At 38.2% G+C, this 16861-nt stretch overlaps 1 protein-coding gene across 1 annotated transcript; it reads left to right on the top strand.

Annotated features, from left to right (window-relative positions):
- The first annotated feature begins 479 nt into the window (after nucleotides 1-479).
- Nucleotides 480-16809, top strand: ZDHHC13 (zinc finger DHHC-type palmitoyltransferase 13). The gene is made up of 17 exons (XM_053946503.1): nucleotides 480-651; nucleotides 1231-1364; nucleotides 1739-1861; nucleotides 2328-2405; nucleotides 2849-2993; nucleotides 4302-4366; nucleotides 4944-5106; nucleotides 5957-6082; nucleotides 6324-6457; nucleotides 7230-7330; nucleotides 10367-10491; nucleotides 11497-11559; nucleotides 11937-12030; nucleotides 13362-13445; nucleotides 14258-14415; nucleotides 15596-15693; nucleotides 16207-16809. Exons 1-17 carry the CDS (start codon nucleotides 631-633, stop codon nucleotides 16340-16342), a joined length of 1848 nt encoding a protein of 615 aa, XP_053802478.1. The 5' UTR covers nucleotides 480-630; the 3' UTR covers nucleotides 16343-16809.
- Nucleotides 16810-16861: the final 52 nt, after the last annotated feature.

The raw sequence follows: 16861 nt of genomic DNA, 5'->3' as shown, positions 1-16861 counted from the left end.
GCGGGTGACCACTTGCCCCTCACAGGTTGCCCTAAAATGGCGGCTCCTCCCTGACCCTGGAGGTCATTATGAGGGGACATTGGGGCTCAGCTGGGGGTGGAAATGGTCCCAAATGGCCTTGAACTCTTGTGGGAACTGGGCCAGTAAGGAGGTGACACTACTTCTTTCAGGGAATTGTGCAGAGTTGGAAGGTCCCCGTTGAGCCTCCTTTTTTCCAGGCTGAGCTCCTCCAGCTCCCTCAGCCTCTCCTCATCAGATGTGCTCCAGAGCCTTCACCAAGGGATTCCTTCCGGCTGCTGAGTCAAAAGCCCCGAAAAATTCGCCAGCAGAAAATTCGCCATGTCCGCCACCCGGGGGGATCCTGTGCGAAAACGAAAGAGTTTTTCAGTGTGGTTGCCGGGGTAAAAGGGAAGGAACTATTTCAGGCAGAACTTTACAAACTTGGGAGCCGCCGATCTGCTCGCCCAAGCGGCTCCGCAGCAGCAGGGACATCCTCAGGGACGGCCCCCCGGGGTTTCCCCGGACTCCCCCGGTCCCGCCCCGGAGCCGCCCCGCCCAGGCCGTGTGTGCCCGGCCCCGCCCCGCAGCCGTGCCCAGGAAGCGGGAGCAGGAAGCTGTAGGGCCGCGGGCATGGCGGGCAGCGGCCCGGCGGTGAGTGGGGAGCCCGCGGGCAGCGCCGGGGCTGGAGCGGTGCTGGGAGCCGCCGCTGCCGGGCCGAGGGTGCGGAGCGCGGCCGCGGGCCCCTGGCAGGCGGCGAGGGCGGGGCCGAGACGGCCGCGGTGCCGCCGGGGTCTGGCGGGGGCTCCCGGGCAAGAGCCGTCCGTGTCGTGCCCTGCGTGTGCCTTGTCTGTTCCCTCGCGTCGGGTTTCTGGCTGCACGGGTGGCACCGTGGCTGCCAAGTGCGTTTCAAACCTTCCGCAAGGCCGTAGGTTGTGGTTTCTGGAGTGGCAGCGCTTTTGTGGGTGAGGCTGCTGTGTCGGGAACCAGCTCTGCAGGGTACTGAACACCTCTGTAATTCGTCCTGATGCACCTTGACCCCATCCCTACTGTTCTCCGCAAATTAAAGGATTGGTCTCTTACCAGGAGGCTTTAAGTATGCTTTGCATTAACATCTTCGTTTGTATTAACAGAATTTACCACGCCCAGTGAGTGCTTCTGGTAAAGGGGGAGGTGTGTGTGGTGTGCAGCCGATAAATAACAATGGTTAATAATTGTTTTGTTAACCGCCAGTGTAAAAGCCATTGCCATGGACCTCATCGACCTCATATGCACAGGAGCCACAGCATCCATGAAGCTAAAGGTCTCCCAGGCCCATATCCCATTGCTGAAGACCCTAGCACCTGTGATATTGTCAAGGCTACGCAGTAAGTACATGATCTGAGTGTGCAGAGTGTTGAAATAGATGGGAGTGTCCTCAAGTGTGAGCCAGGCTGGATATTCTTACAAAGGAAACGTTTTCAGTTTCATTTTCTCCCTGTAGTGGAAGAAGAAAAATAACTTACTGTTGCTATTGTAAATAAAAACATTTCAAGCAGCTTTATTTAAGTAGAAAACTCATCAAAGCACAGCCCCACTCTTTTTACAAGGTTTCTATTGAATGTAATGTGGAATTTGCTTTGGTAGGAACTGCTGGGTCATGCTTATTGAGATGTATTTTTTCTTTAGGATGCAACTATCTCCAGACTGGAGAATACTGAAAAATTATAAGTAAATAGATTTTTTTTCTTTCTCATTTAAGGTATGGAATGCTAGATCGATGCAAAGAACTGGTAGAAGCAGGGTATGATGTTCGACAACCAGACAAAGAAAATGTGACTCTTCTTCACTGGGCAGCAATAAACAACAGACAGGAGCTGGTAAAGTAAGCTGGGAGTCCCTGTGACAGTAATACAGTGTATTCTGCCACTGTTACCTACAATCACTTTGTTGCTTTTGTACTTGAAAACAAAGGAATGTGCTGCTTGAGAAGAAAAGGGTAGAATTCAAATTTTAATGTACTTACCTTAGTGAAAATGTCACTGAAGTGTAAAGGTAGCCCATTTCTTTCTATGTGAAATCATGTAGTATATGAAGTCATTAGATTTTCCTGAGTTTGTTTCTGTAACAAAGATGAAAGCTGATTTTAGAAATACCTTGCTAATGACTCTAGTTTTTCTTCAACATTTTCTTGAAATAGCATTATTTACTGCTAAACCACTTTTGTCCATTTGCTTCTCCAGTGAAGTTTTTATTATGAGTCATTTGCTCCTTTAGCTATATTATCTTTAGTATAATGTTTTGCTATTTTATTGTGCCTGTTATTACCTTATTGTGTTATTATTACACAGATATTACATTTCCAAAGGTGCGGTAGTGGATCAGCTCGGTGGAGATTTGAATTCTACGCCCCTGCACTGGGCCATCAGGTAGTGCTGCTTGCAAGCCCTAACTGCAAATCTGTGGGTATTTACAGCTGTGGTAGCGTTTTCTGAGGTCCAGAGAACAAAGCACTGCTTGTCTGGAGAAAACATAATAAAAAAATAATTATTCCAGGAAAACTTCTCTGAGTGGGAAGTCTCCCATTGGAAGATGAGTGCTTTCTTCTGGACTGTCAGTCTTTTGCCAGAGTCAGAGGCTTGGATGACTGCTCACAGGAGAAGTAACTCTAGAATAACCACCGTAGTCTTAATTAATGCTTCGCCTTAGGCTCATTTATTAGGCTGTATTTATTTAATATGATTTTCTGAATAAAGCCACAAGAAGCTGAAATATTTTGTGGGATGCCTGTGAGAATTATTAAGGCAGTGCTTTCATTAAAATATCCATTTTTAAAATAATCTCTATAGTTTCATTTCACATATTGTTGTAGACAAGGACACCTTCCGATGGTGATGTTATTGTTGAAATGTGGAGCGGATCCCAATCTTATTGATGGGGAAGGATTCAGTAGCATTCATTTAGCAGTGCTGTTCCAACACATGCCCATCATAGCCTACCTCATAGCAAAAGGCCAGGTATGTTGCTGATGCCCCAGATGTTTTCTGCTTACGAGTAGCTGCCTTTGCATAGGAGACATTTCAGAATTAACTGGGTTTTTTTCCCTGTATGAAAAACAGTGATTTTACATCTATATTTATGTGCTACAAGCAGAGACAAACTTAGATATTTTTTATATTTGTATATATAATTTTTTAAAATGCTGTTCCCTATTCCTGTCATTCCTCACATCCAGATTCACCTACATTTCAGCATGTTTAGGAATTTTGTTATGGCTTTGTGGATTTGTGGTGCTGTGAAATAACCAATGGCTTTTAAACGTGGGAACAAAAAGCAGTATATGATGTGTAGACATGATGAAGTATTTATGATTTGATTACAGTTTTGTAACTAATAATCTATGCAGTTGTCCATAAATTGAAGAATGCAGAATGAATGATAAGTCTAGAATTTTCTGAAATTTCATTAGAAATTTCTGTGTTGTATCCATGGTAGTTGATGTCTCTTAGCTTATATGTGAAATGAACAGAGTTAATGGCAAGTGTAACAGCATGCTAATTAAAATGACAGGAGAGTTCTTATATGATCTAGACTGATTCTGAGAAACAATCTAGTGTTAGGATTTAAAAGTTTGCTTAGTTTATTTTCTTTCTCATGAAGTTCTTTTTAGGGAGAGTAACTGACTTCTGGAATGTAGATGTAGTGGTGTATATCACAGGCTTAATGAAGTTGTTGGTCCACCTATCTTCTACTAAAAATACCCAAGTGAAAAATTCTTTTAAGTAAATATGTGCTAATGTAATGATGGATGGAGGCAGGAAGCAAGGAGACCTTTGTTGTGAAGAAGGGAGAAAGGTCAGAAAGAGGAAGGAAGAAAATTTAGGTTAGATATTTAACTATGTCTTGAGATACGTAATCCTTCTTTGTTGTTTTAATAAACCTATTTTATGTATTTCCTGTACATCTTTTATGTACATCTATTTACACAAGGGACATGGTTAGCATTACTTTACAAGGTCCTTCTTATTGATAGTATTCCTTTGCAAAGAGGACAAGAAATACAGTTGACATGATTCACTTAAAAATATCCTTAGTGGAGTCTCTCCCTTAAAAATTTCCTTAAATGGAAACTCAGAATATTGTGAAAGGAATTACATGTAAGACTTGTAGAAGGAGGAAAACATTTTAAATGAGTGTTTGCTTCTTGGCTGATATATTTTATGTACTTTTTCTGTTCATTAGTGAAGCTAAGCCAGTTATATAGCCCCAAATTCCACTGTTTCCTGGAATCACTGGTAATCACTTGCTTGTTATCTTATTCTTAGAACATAGACACAACAGACTTCAATGGACAAACACCTTTAATGTTAACAGCACAAAAAGCCACTGGGTAAGTAGAGAATAACTGGAGAAGAGTCTATTGTATTGTACTCAAGAAGCAGTGAGGTAAATTTTCCTTACTGTCTTTTTTTTTTTTTTAATGACATTCCTTTCCCTTCCATTTGTACTAAAATATGAGGTGTTTCAGAAATCCAGAGTTTGGAATAGCTCATTGAATATAGCAAAGTGAAAAGAATTTCTAAAAGAACTTTAGGTTTGAGGCTGAATCATCTGCAGCCTTATTGTATTTTCTGCAAAATGAAAACAAATGGGTGTGGATGCAATGAAAAGCATTTACAACTAATGAAATGGGGAGATACAAGCTATGGTGTTGTAGAAGATATAATCTGTGTTATGTACCTCATATTTGTTAAAATGGCAAGGTAACATCATCTGGAGAAAAAATTCCAAGGCAGGTATGGAATTCTAAACATGGATCTACCATTGATGAGCTGGTTGTGAGAAGGCATTATATATCTGCTGCTGTTTCACAGATGGGAACTGTTGTTTTATAAAGTGTTCAAAAGTTTCATTTCCAGTCTAGATTATCTTCCATTTGTTAACTCTTTTACTTTATTTTCATCTAGACCAGAACCCATGAGGTTTCTCTTAAAGTTTAACCCCTCTCTCAATGCTGTAGACAATGTTCAAAAGAATACTGCACTGCATTGGGCAATAGCTTCAGGAAATACTAGTGCAGTGGATCTGTTGCTGGAAGCTGGTGCCAGCCTGGACATAAAAAATGTCAAGGTAGGATTTCCTTTGTGATACTTTATCCCATGTGGCATGAATGTAAAGAAAAATCTCAGTCTTCTCCGTGTTTGATGTAAATTGCAGCAGGGTTTGGCTAAGAGCAGGTGTTCTTAGCCTTTCCCAAAAGGGAGTTAGTACCTTTCTTGAGGTGTGGCTCAAAGTATGAATACAGAAGTTCTTTGCAACCTTTGTGTAATGAACAGCCAAGCCTTGTGTTCACCCAACAGTATTTGTGTCCTTTGCAGATTCTGCTCCCTTACCCTTTTTTGTTTCATTTTCTTGGGGTGTTTAATTAGTTTCATCTTCTCGAGGCCTTGTTTAATTTCTTTTTCATTTCCTCATTTGGCTGTTTTCTACTTAAAGACATTGTCATGAGGACTTGGGCAGATTTTTAAAAATACGTTTATTAGTGTTCAGTCAGACTTGTAAAGACTTCTAATGGGGTGAATGTGCTCCTGAGAAAGCTGGTGTCTGGCAATGCCTGTTTGTACATTCAAAAGGTTATCATATATGAAATGCTTTGATTTAGTATTTGTAGAAATTGATAGCATAAGTGTTGAAAGTACTATATAAATATGTTATTGGAAGCAGTGCAACAGATAAACAGATGCAATCTATTTATAAGTATCAGTTTTCAGAACTACGAAGCTCTGATTTAAGCATGTTAGCACTCTGAATTTAGCTTACCTTTACCTTAAAAAAATAGTGGAGGGGGAGGTGGGGCTGGGAAGTAACTGCCCAGTTAGTCTTGTTTTAATGATATTAATTTCTTGCTTTTGTTAAAAGTGAGAGTATTTATGTGTTAGGTAATAAATAAATAAATAAATAACCCTCTCTGTTGTTAAAGGGAAAGACACCGCTTGACATTGCTTATCAAAGTCAGAATCACTTCATGGTTTACATGATACAAGAGGAAGAAAAAATGAGAAACAGGAGAAATAACAGGTTACTGAAAATAGTAGAGAAATATGAGGTAACTTCCTGAGTAATAACTAATAGAAATAAAACTAGAGCATGCATGTAAGAAGAGTAATTTCTGAAATTGGATGCACAAAATAGAATTCTTTAAAAGCACAATGGAGTGGTTTGGGTCAGAGTTTTATGTCATACCTCACCCCTGCTTTTGATGTATTGATTAATTACATGAACTGAATACTTTTAAGTAAGACCTACTTGAGTACTTTGTCATATTTTAACAATAATAATTTTAACAGCTCTTCCTGATGTTAGCATCTTTCTTGACATTCATGTGGGCCATTGGATACGTCATGGACTTAAGTTCTGATTCTTGGCTTTTAAAAGGAGGTTTGCTTCTCAGCCTGCTATTTGTGATGTCTCTGTTTGTGAGGTTTGTGGCTTTTTCTCTCTTTTTATATACTTACTTGTCAAAGACACTTCAAAAAGCATCTGTTGCATAATTCTTTTCAGAGTTTAGTTTCAGTTAATATAAAAGATACCTCCTGAGAAATGGTTGCACAGTGTGTGAAGAATTTAAATGCATGTACTTTTTAGAATGAATGACTATAATAATTTAATGCATTTAGGTGCACACAATAATAGTTTCTTGTCACACAAAGATTTGAAAAAAAACCCCAAACCCAGCCTGTTAGCTAATTTTATTGTCAGAGTGTTACTGATGGTCTGTATCTGGTAGACATTGAGATATCTGCTCAGAAATGTCCTTTATCACAACTTTTTCCTGCTATATTCTGTCACGAAATGAGTTTTAATGAGCCATCCCCTCTCCTGCTCCCCAGATTCCCAGTGTTATCCTGAGCCATTCCTCACTTTTTCTGCCAAAGTCAGTGGTCACTGATGTGGCAATGCTATCTGTGTGCAAATAGACAGAGATGGGACTTTTCACCCAGTCCTACAGCACTTCTCAGATATAGAATATTATGCTGGAACAGAGCACTCTTCAGTTTTATTTTTGCATTGTTAACCCCCTATATGTATGGATAAAGAATGCTTTTGAATGACAGTTCTTGATTGCTTTGAGCAATTTGAAATAAACCGTGTGCATGAAGTTCTTACAGTTACAAAACAGATGATTTATATTCTATGGATTTATATTTCAAATATATTTTGAAAAATATTTATTACTTTTAATGTTCTTTCAGGCAACTCGTGGGGCTCAAGAATCTAAGGTATCTTCCCACAGCATTTCTGCTAAGTTCAGTTTTTTGGATGTCCATGACCTGGTTTTTCTGGTTCCTGCCTGATATCCTTTAAACTGAAGAAATGCAACTCTGCTTGGAGTTTCTTGTAAATCTAAACCTTGTTGTGTAAACTGTGATGAGCAGTACCAGATAATTCCATGTGATTGTTAATGTCCGGTAAGATTGGTTTAATCCCATTGGGAAAGGGCAAAATTACTTTAAAGTTACACATAGACTAAAATGCTGTACCTTCTTGTGTCTATAGATTTTTGTCTTCTTTATAACCTGACCTATTTTATATGTTACTGGAATATCAGAATGAAGATATTATAAAACTAATGGTTTCTGTTAGCATCTCCATGTCACTCTTTAATCTTCCTCACTGTTGTATAGTGATGTATTTTGTCATGTGGTATAAATGGGTAACACATATCTTAATAATAATACTGAAAGCATCTCTTCTTTCTAACATTATAAGCATTTGACAGTTGGTGCTGTTCATGCTCCTGCCTTTAAAAACAACATCCTCTACCACCACCTCCCTAAAAAAAAAGGAAGAAATTTATTTGTGTTCCTGCAAAGTAGACTATCTAGTCTCCTGACTTTATTCACAGGTTACACTGAATCTTTAGTATACAGTGAATTAATTTCTATCTGACACTTACTTGCTTTAAAGAGGCTTCTCACTGATGAGTACAAAAACATTTTAGTCGTTTGTGCTTTCTTTCCAGTGCCCTGCTCTTTTGTTACACAGTGGGCATCTGTTTATTGATAAAGTTGTGTGAAAAAGCCTTTAGGAAGATACTTAGAACTGCGAATAATTTTGTACTAAAGTGTGGGAACCCAGGGCACGGGGAGTATTTCTCTGTCTGCTCTGAGGGGACCTGACCCCTAGAGAAGCACTGATTTTGACCCTCATTCATGGAGAAAGTTTCCAAGACTTTGAGATAGCCTAGAGTCCACAAAAGTGTGAAATAGATTATAGAGAGTAAGTATGGCATGTCACTTGGGTAAGAAATGTAGGTTTTGGGATTTTTAGTATGTTGTAGATGGGAACAAGCTGGAGGTTTTAGGGCTGAGGCAGGTTGTTGTTCTTCGCCTTCTTCCTTCTTCATAAGTTTGGGTGATGTCTTGTAATTGAGCAGAAAAGTCCACATTGTGGGCTTCAAGGGATCAGTTATTGGGTTAAAAGGGAAAATAATCTAGGTGTCATTTCTTAATTGGATAGCTTAGTCTTAAAAGACCTTGTAACAAGAGATTGTTGGCCATTTTTGCGGTGCTTTTCCAACACACAGAGTCTGGTATAGACGGCGTGCAAAACTTTAAATAAGATAACAATAAACAAGAAGCTGAAGACTGAAAAAGTCCTGTGCATCTCCTTTTCCTGACACAGAACCACTCCAGGAGGGTTTCCCTCCCTGAGAGGGGAACCCCCAGGGAGAGGCCCAACCTGGGGTGAAGAGACTGATACTAAAGCAGCTATAATGTATTGCTACACAATTTGAATTAATTTTTAATTCAGCCTTTAAATTACATTTTCTTTTGTACTGTTCCAATTAAAATGTCCTTAATGGAATTATCAGGATTAACTTTGATGAACTGATTAAGTATATTCCTGCTGGGGATTCACACACATGCTTGGATAAATGGAAATGGTGTTATTGAATTGTTGTGAAGGTTTAAGGTTTGTTTTATTGGTGTCATCTAAGTTAAAAGGAAAAAAAAATCCACCGTTGGGGATTTGAGTCGGACACTTTGCTGAAGATAGTGAGCATAGCAATATTCTTGAAGAGCTAACCATAGGTTGGTGAGATGGGCCAGTGCATGGGTTTCCATTTCACTGTCCAACCCTTTTTCTCATGAATATGTTTTCCTTCTGGGGCTGGTGACAGATCTGGGTGTTTTAAAAGTTTTCAGGATTTTAGTTAGCTGTATTTATCTGTCAAACTTCCTCTGGACTGAATGGAAATCCAGCCATTCTAACTAAAGATTTCTCTGAGCTCCAAAAAACCAATACCAGTGCAAATTGACTAGTAATATCCACAAGAAACACACCATCATTTTGACTTCTCTAATTGCACTCTGCAACTGCATCGTAACAAACACAGCTGGTGTTTGTGCTAGTATTTCATAAGTTATCACTTTTAATTTAATTAGAACTGTTTGCAGTGTTGTTAGTTCATAAGACAAAACAACTTTTTAAAAAATATTTTCACTGGAGTTCATGGAGTGACTGAGGGGGCACTGGAGATGCAATTCAGACTTGAACTCTCTGCCTGCTCCTTGGTGGCAGCAGAGACTGTTCTTTAGCATCCTGAGCTCTCAAGTTTGATGCATGACTTTAATTTGTATGAAATTTGTCCCACTCCACATTCCTCTGTTGCTGTGTAGAGACAGTTAATCTTGACATATTTTTCTTCCCCAGTCATCTGATACACAGATGGTTTTAGTTCATAGTGTAAAAATGGTGTTCCTAATGTCCCATTACCTTCAGAAGTGTTTAGCAGTGTATGCTTGGGCTTTTTTTTTTTGTGTGACAAAAATAGTTTCAGGATGACTTTCAGTTACATTTTTCTGAATGAGTATTTTTAGTTGCTTTTGGCTGAAATGAATGGGACAAGATAAGACTGAGTAAGAGGCCGTTTGAGTTAGGGGTGGGTGCAGCAGCCAAATGAATCTTACAGCTGCCAGAAGCTTAATAGCTCTGCATGTCTGACTGTGTACAAAAAATAAAGTACAAAATAAAGTACAAAAGCTTCAGAGGGGAAAAAAGCAATCAGATTTGTTTCATACCTCTGAAATATTCAAAGGCAGAAGTCTGGAGGACTTTTAAGGAGGATGACGTGGAGCCATATTGTGATGCAGGTTTACACAGTTGTAAAAGTCTTCTTCAGCACTCAAACTGGGCAGAATATTCAATTTCTCTAATAAGATGGCCTTGGAAGGACAGAAAGGATCCCACTGTAAAAGTTAAAGTAATTTTTTTCTTCTTGTGTCTTGCTTGTAAAGTAGTATTAACTAATTTTAGAATATTTTGCTTGTTTGACGAATAGTGGTGTTATGAGTTATAAGAATATAGTCCTTAACCTGACTATCACATATCACAAATGTAATTCTTAAAATCACTGTTGTGTTCAGCATGATGGGTCTTCTCTATTATTTCTCTAAAACCTGGAGTACTGATCCTGGATATATAAAGACTTCAGAAGAAGAAAGAAAAGAGGTAGGTGATTTTGTAAAAACAAATGGAAGGGTAGGTGCGGTGCAACATGTATCAACCACTTCTAGTGGTTGTTTGTCATCATGTGCAGCTTTGTTAAACTGGAAAGCAGTGAAATATTCTTCCTTAAAGAGGTTTTAGCAATGTTGTTTAACAACACAGATCTTGGAGAATTTCTCCTTCTACTGCTTGTTTCCTTATCTTCCTTGTCCTGCTATAATTTCCTTGCCTCTATCTTCTCATTGAAATGTGAGCTTTGGCCAAAAATTGTACAGACCCACTGGTATTATCTGTGATATGAATTCACATAGAACTTCATTTAAAAAATGTAAGTTTTGCATGGTTTCTGCTTCAGTTGTCTCTGTTCAGAAAAAAAATAGTCACAGTGCTTTCGTATATATCATATGATAGTAATTATTTAAATTTTATCGTGTGCTTTGAAGATGTGTTTAATGGTTTGGTTTTTGTGCTTGAATATTGTGCAACTCACATGCTATTTCCTAACTATTTTATAGTGGCCAAAAGAAATCATGGGCAGCCAGTCAGTAGAGAATTTAGTGTCTGATCTCTCCAACCTATGGGTTAAGGAAAGCATTTTGTTTGTGATCTCATGGTTCTCATTGAGGTTGTATTTCTTCCGATTGCCAGGGAGAATAAACTGCAGTTTTAACATATTTAATGTTGTGTCCTTGTAAAGGAGCAGGCTTCATCTCCCTGAAGTCTGGCTGACTATATGAGAGGTGCCATCTCATTTTAAGGCATATTTAATTCACATAATTTATTAATTTTGGCAACACAGAAATGCTTTTCTGAGTAATCTTGTGTGGGTGAAGCTGTATTAGTCTTTACTAGTTTGTTTTTTCTTGTGCACCTCTTTAAATAGCAAGTTCTTATTCCTGTTTGTGCTTGGCACTTAAAATACAAACTGCAAAAGTCCTAATGTAGAAATTTTCATAGCGCCTATGGAAATGTTATCCAAATGCAAGCACAAAATACTTTGTCTTTCAGAACATTATAGCTCTTGCAGAAGCTGATTGCTTGGACTTCAGAACATTTTGCACATCATGTCTTGTAAGTAGGGCTTTTGTATTTATTTTCTTTGTGAACATGCCTTTTACTCAATACTGCCATAAAAATCCTTTTTCCTCACTGCTTGTCATTAAAGTGTTACACAAGTAGTTTGTTATGTATTGTTTAGATTTCTTTATTTCTTTTACAGTGGTAAGAGATGCTTTGAGATCCTTGGGTTCTAATCTTAATTTTTAAAAATTCCATCTTTTATTTTTTTTTTAATTAAGGTGTATGGTTCTCATCTATGTTCTGTGTTGTGAGGTCTATGACACAATAATTATGCAAAATGTGGTGGTAACTGTAAGATGATGCCTTAAATTTTGAGCAAAGTAGATGCTTCTGCTATGAGTATGTTCTTTCCCTTCCTCCTCACCTAGGTAAGGAAGCCTTTGAGATCTGTGCATTGCTTTGCTTGCCAAGCTTGTGTAGCCAGATATGATCAGCATTCTCTGTGGACTGGACAGTGCATAGGTGAGAATGTGTTGTTTCATCAAATTTGAAAATGCCACATATTTTAAAAGTTGCAGAGATAACATTTATCCCCTTAAAGAGAGAGCACATATGATGCAAGAATAGCCTGTTGATACTGAAGGACTCTGATAGGTGGGAGAGGGAAATTAGATGGAAGAGAGAAAGAGATTATTTAGGGGCTGTTAGAGTGGTCACCCTAAGATCACATACTACACAATCTGTAACTCTTTCTTTGGAGAGAGAAGGAACAGGAACACAGACTTTAAGAAAGGAAAGAAAAAAATATTGAGATGGTGGCTAAAATGAATACAGAATTATTAGCCAAGCATGTCATAGTCGAACTAGGGATTTAAAATTGGTAAAGGAGAAATGTCTCCACGTGGCAGGCAGGGAAATTTTGGAGCTTGCTGCTGTAAGGGTTTGCAGACACAGGCAATATCAGCAGGTTCAGAAAGGGATTAGACAAACTTTTTTGGACAATCTGTCCAGGAGTAGATACTAAAAGAACTAGACAAGTGTGCACAGTAGCTGTGGATGAGGAGAATGAACTGCAGGAAGTGGCTGGACTCGTGTGTCCTCTTGAACTTCCATTGCCCCTTGTCACTGTTAGGGACAGTTCTGAGTGGAGCAGCTGTACCACTGAGATAACCCTGCAGGGCATTTCCATATTCTTGTGTTCTTCCCTCTTGCCCTCTCTCTTCCTTTCTGGCTCATTATTGGTGATGCTCAAGATAGGAAGGTGAGAGCTTCACTTTTGTAACAATATATTTTTCTTTTCCTTTTTCTTTTTTTTTTTTTGCCAACAGCCTTTTTCCTAGTGTTAAATGCTATTTTTGCAATGTTTGCTATTTACAAGGTGCTGAGACATCCTTCTGATGTGTTGTCTCAAAGCTTTGAACAGTAACATTGTAATTAAAAAAATACCTTCTTGTAACAGTTTTTCTGACAGAGGTCTAGGGTTTTTGGTATTTTACATGTATGTTTTCAATTCTGAAGCATACAAGGTCCAGCAAATTGAGTAGCTTAGACTTCTCTGTATATGAGACAATTTTTTTGTGCATGGGAGGGAGTTGTGGTTGCTTAATTAGGTCTCATCAGACTAAAACAGCTGAAGGCATGCTCTGAAGGGGAGAAAAATCCTGATTGACTTTATCAGAACTAACAGGACAAAGTTGAGAGAGAGATCATCCTTGCCAAGCTCTCTTGTGAATGGCAGAGGTTAAAATAAGAAATGGTTTTGATTCTTTTTATTCCTGCTAACTTTAGTAGAAATGCAAGTACTGCTGAATTTTAAAATGTTCAACTTTAGATATTTTTTTCCTCAATTTCAGGCATTGGGAACCATTATTACTACCTGTTGTTCCTGGTTTTCCTGACAATGACTGGTGTATGGCTGCTTTATGGAACTCTTCAGTGTATGTAACCATGACTTTAGTTTTATTTAGCTTTCAAATCCATCTCTGGGTGGTCTTTATTTTTCAGCATTTCATTTCCAGCAAGTGCAACCTGCACAAGTGATGCCTTATTTCAGCAGTGATGTTACTGTGTAGCTTAAGTGAAAATGTATCCTATCTGAGTCTTTGGTCAAATACCTGATTCCATTTGTATTGAGCAAGAACAAAGATGCTGCTGTAGTGGGATATCCATTGGAAAATTACATAGCAGGAAGCATTTTTGTTAGAGAGGAAATAGGGAAGCCATGTAGCAGAAGGTCAGGTGACAGGTTTTAATTAGGATGCCCTCTGCTGTAACAGAAAATAAGTTTGTAAATACATTATTGCAAAAGCTTGATTGATTTTTTTTTTAATTTGGGAATATCCACACTGAATGCAGATATTTCTTTTTAGTTTTAAAGTAGTTTAATTCTGAAGAGAAAAAAGTATATTGTCTCATTAATGAATCAGAACTGTTACTTTGTAAAATTAAAAAATGTATTGGAAAGGAGAGAAAAGCCCTTATAATATAGTTGCTGAGGATGAATTACTAGAGCACCAACCTTTAAAAACAAGGACATTTTTCTGTGGATCATGAACACAGAGCGTAAAGTTTGTGTGACCAGAATAGCAAGCACTCACACATCTGTGTGGGTGCTTTTAGGTGGCAACAGGGTAGATGAAACATGATATTTCTAGAGGATGTTGCTATGTAATATTAATTTCATGCAAATAATCTTTCCTCAGCTCTTAAGGGCTTAAAAACACAATTAACTGATTGTGCATCTTGTCAGATTGGTCCAACCACTGTGCAGCAAATTTCCATCAAGATGGAGTGTGGACGTACTTCACCCAGACAGTGTCCTGCTCTCCCTGGGTTTCCTACATCTCCTCAGTAGCCTGTTTCCACACCCTGTGGGCCTCTGTGTGGCTCACTGTTCAGCTTTATCAGGTAATCTTTTCCTTCAGTTTATGCTTCTTGTCAAATTAAAGCTCTTCCCTGGATGATTTGTGCCTCTAAAACTCTGTGCCTGCTCTCCCTGGTTACTGTCACAGCAAGGTGCTTCTCTTAAATCTCAGGGCAGACCTTGAAGTTTTACAGGTTCAGCTTGTGCACTCAGCATTTCTCTGTTGGAAGTAGAATCACAGTCTGCAAATCATTCCTATAACTGAGCTTTGGCTTTATTACTCAAAATTACAAGCCTATAAAAAGTTGTATTTAAAGACAAGAAATTTATTTGACTAATAGAACTGGTATTAACGCCCCCAAAACTGCACAAAAGCTCAGTAACACAATTATTCCTGAGTTGAAAATTCTGTGGCAGAGCTCAGCCATGTATCATTAGACTGTATTAAATCCCTCTGCTACTGTAAAAATATATGACCTGGATTTTATCTTGTTGAGGACTGTCAAATTTCTTGTTTACGTTTTTCTCAGAGAAAAGCTTGGCTATGCAAATAAAATTGAGAAGAGCTGTCTTAAAACATCTGTGAAACAGCTTGTTTAGCAGCTCTTAGGAAAGAGGTGTCTTTGAAATACATGTTAAGCACACTGAGCTAAGGGCTTGTTTTACATCTTGTTCTGTAAGAAAAACCCAAAAAACAAAAGCTCCACAATCTTAGATGTGTACTGCTACATTTTTGCAATGTCCAAGACAGTGGCATATCATACTGGAGAAAGATAGGGAGGATATTTACAGTTTAACTACTGTGTTTCATACACAGTGATTTGAAAAGGTACTGCTTTATGGCATTTAGTGTCATTGTGGATCAAGGGATCTTTTTCTACCATTTTGTGTGGTAGAATGTAGACAAAAATCTGAGGAGATTGGTACTTAACTGTGATAGATCTTATACTTCTGCAGATATCTGTGAAAGTACAGTCTTCACAGACATCCCAATTAAACTTGCCTTTTCTGGAAGCTGGTGTTAGAGCTTGACAGGTTCTGTTTTAGCCCAAGTGACATTTAAAGACAGTTTTCAGTCATCAGTTATAGCAGTGGTTACTTATTTGTTAGATATGTCCAGGCTCTTTCCCGCTACTCCCTTCTTATAAGTATCTTTTGCTCACTAGTATTTTAATTTGTGATGTTCATGTTGTAACCATTACTTATGGGGTTTTTTCCAATCAGACTGCATTCCTGGGGTTGACCTCACATGAAAGAATGAATCTCCTTGTACAGAGAAAATCCTCTAAGCATCCTGTTTCACTCAGGAGGACTCCATACAAGTGGGTACTAATGAATAGAGTGTTTTAAGCATGTTATCTCTTCAGTACTGATTTGCTTCACTGCTTCATAAATGCAAAAACACTGGTTTTGGGGTGAGGGAATGCTGTCCAAAAATTTGTTCATCAGTCTCTGTGTCTGTTGTGTAGGATCAGAAAGAGAATTAAGGTCTGAACTGGCCCCTTTCTGAGTTCTTCTGCAGTATTTAGCTCTATTGATAGAGAAATTGGTATCAAGGTTTCCCTGTTACCTCAGGTATACTAACAGATGAGATCTTACTAACTTTTAAATATTTGAGTTCAACTTAATCTACTCTCATTTGTTAAAGTAAAACATGTTGTAAAAGTTCAGCAAAGGAATAATGCTCAATTGAGAGGTCTTCTGTTTCTTCTCCCTGAGCTGTCTGCCTTGACAGATTAATATCTCAAGAACTGTCTCATGGTGAAGTGGTATTTTTCGTGCTTGCATTCTTCTTTTTTTAGGTTTATGAATATGTATTCTTCTCTTTTTTTCAGCCTTGGATGCTTCCAGAATCTTGCAGACTTTTTTCAGTGCAGTTGCTTTGGTATGTTCAAACCCAACATAATTGACTGGACCAAGCAATACAAACTTTTTCATCTGGCAAGGGAGAAAAATGTTCATTCTGTGTAAAGTTTTGCTTAATTTCTAAGATGGTTGAGCTGAAAGCTAAATAAAACTAGATATTTTATTCATTTCTACAAATTCTTCTGAAGCCACTTGTTTTTATTTTTTATCATTGTTTCAAATATTAAACTTACCTTACATAAGATGCAGCAGATTTGTATATGGAACAATCACTGTGTGTCTGTATATGTATAGTTTGAGCTGAAACTATTTAAAATTTTATGTAAGGAGATGACACAAATATATATATTTTTAAAGGTAAGTTTTTGGGACAGAATTTCAAAATTATGTTGATACCATTTGCTTTACTCTTCTGGTAACAAAAGACAATTAAATTTGAAAATTAAGGTGGGTGTTCACGTTTAACAACTTAATATTACAATTACATTGTCATTTTATTGCTTATGCTGTGAAAATCTCTATTAAGCCTTTGTATTTGAAGAGTTTACATGTAATAAAATAGAGCTTTCATACTTCTAAGTGTATTTTTGCAGATTGAAATAGATTCAAGGGATATGTGACCAG

The sequence above is a fragment of the Vidua chalybeata genome, chromosome 6 (assembly GCF_026979565.1).
Source record: "Vidua chalybeata isolate OUT-0048 chromosome 6, bVidCha1 merged haplotype, whole genome shotgun sequence".
Classification (NCBI taxonomy): domain Eukaryota; kingdom Metazoa; phylum Chordata; class Aves; order Passeriformes; family Viduidae; genus Vidua; species Vidua chalybeata.
Note: the sequence above shows the minus strand (reverse complement) of the source record. Positions and strands in the feature narration are given on the sequence as shown.

Bases quoted from the DNA above. Each gene is read 5' to 3' on its own strand.
- ZDHHC13 (XM_053946503.1), top strand. From the start codon at position 631: ATGGCGGGCAGCGGCCCGGCG. The intron at 652-1,230 runs GTGAGTGGGGAG...GTTAACCGCCAG, and splicing joins TGGCGGGCAGCGGCCCGGCG to TGTAAAAGCCATTGCCATGG. The intron at 6,083-6,323 runs GTAACTTCCTGA...TAATTTTAACAG, and splicing joins AAATAGTAGAGAAATATGAG to CTCTTCCTGATGTTAGCATC.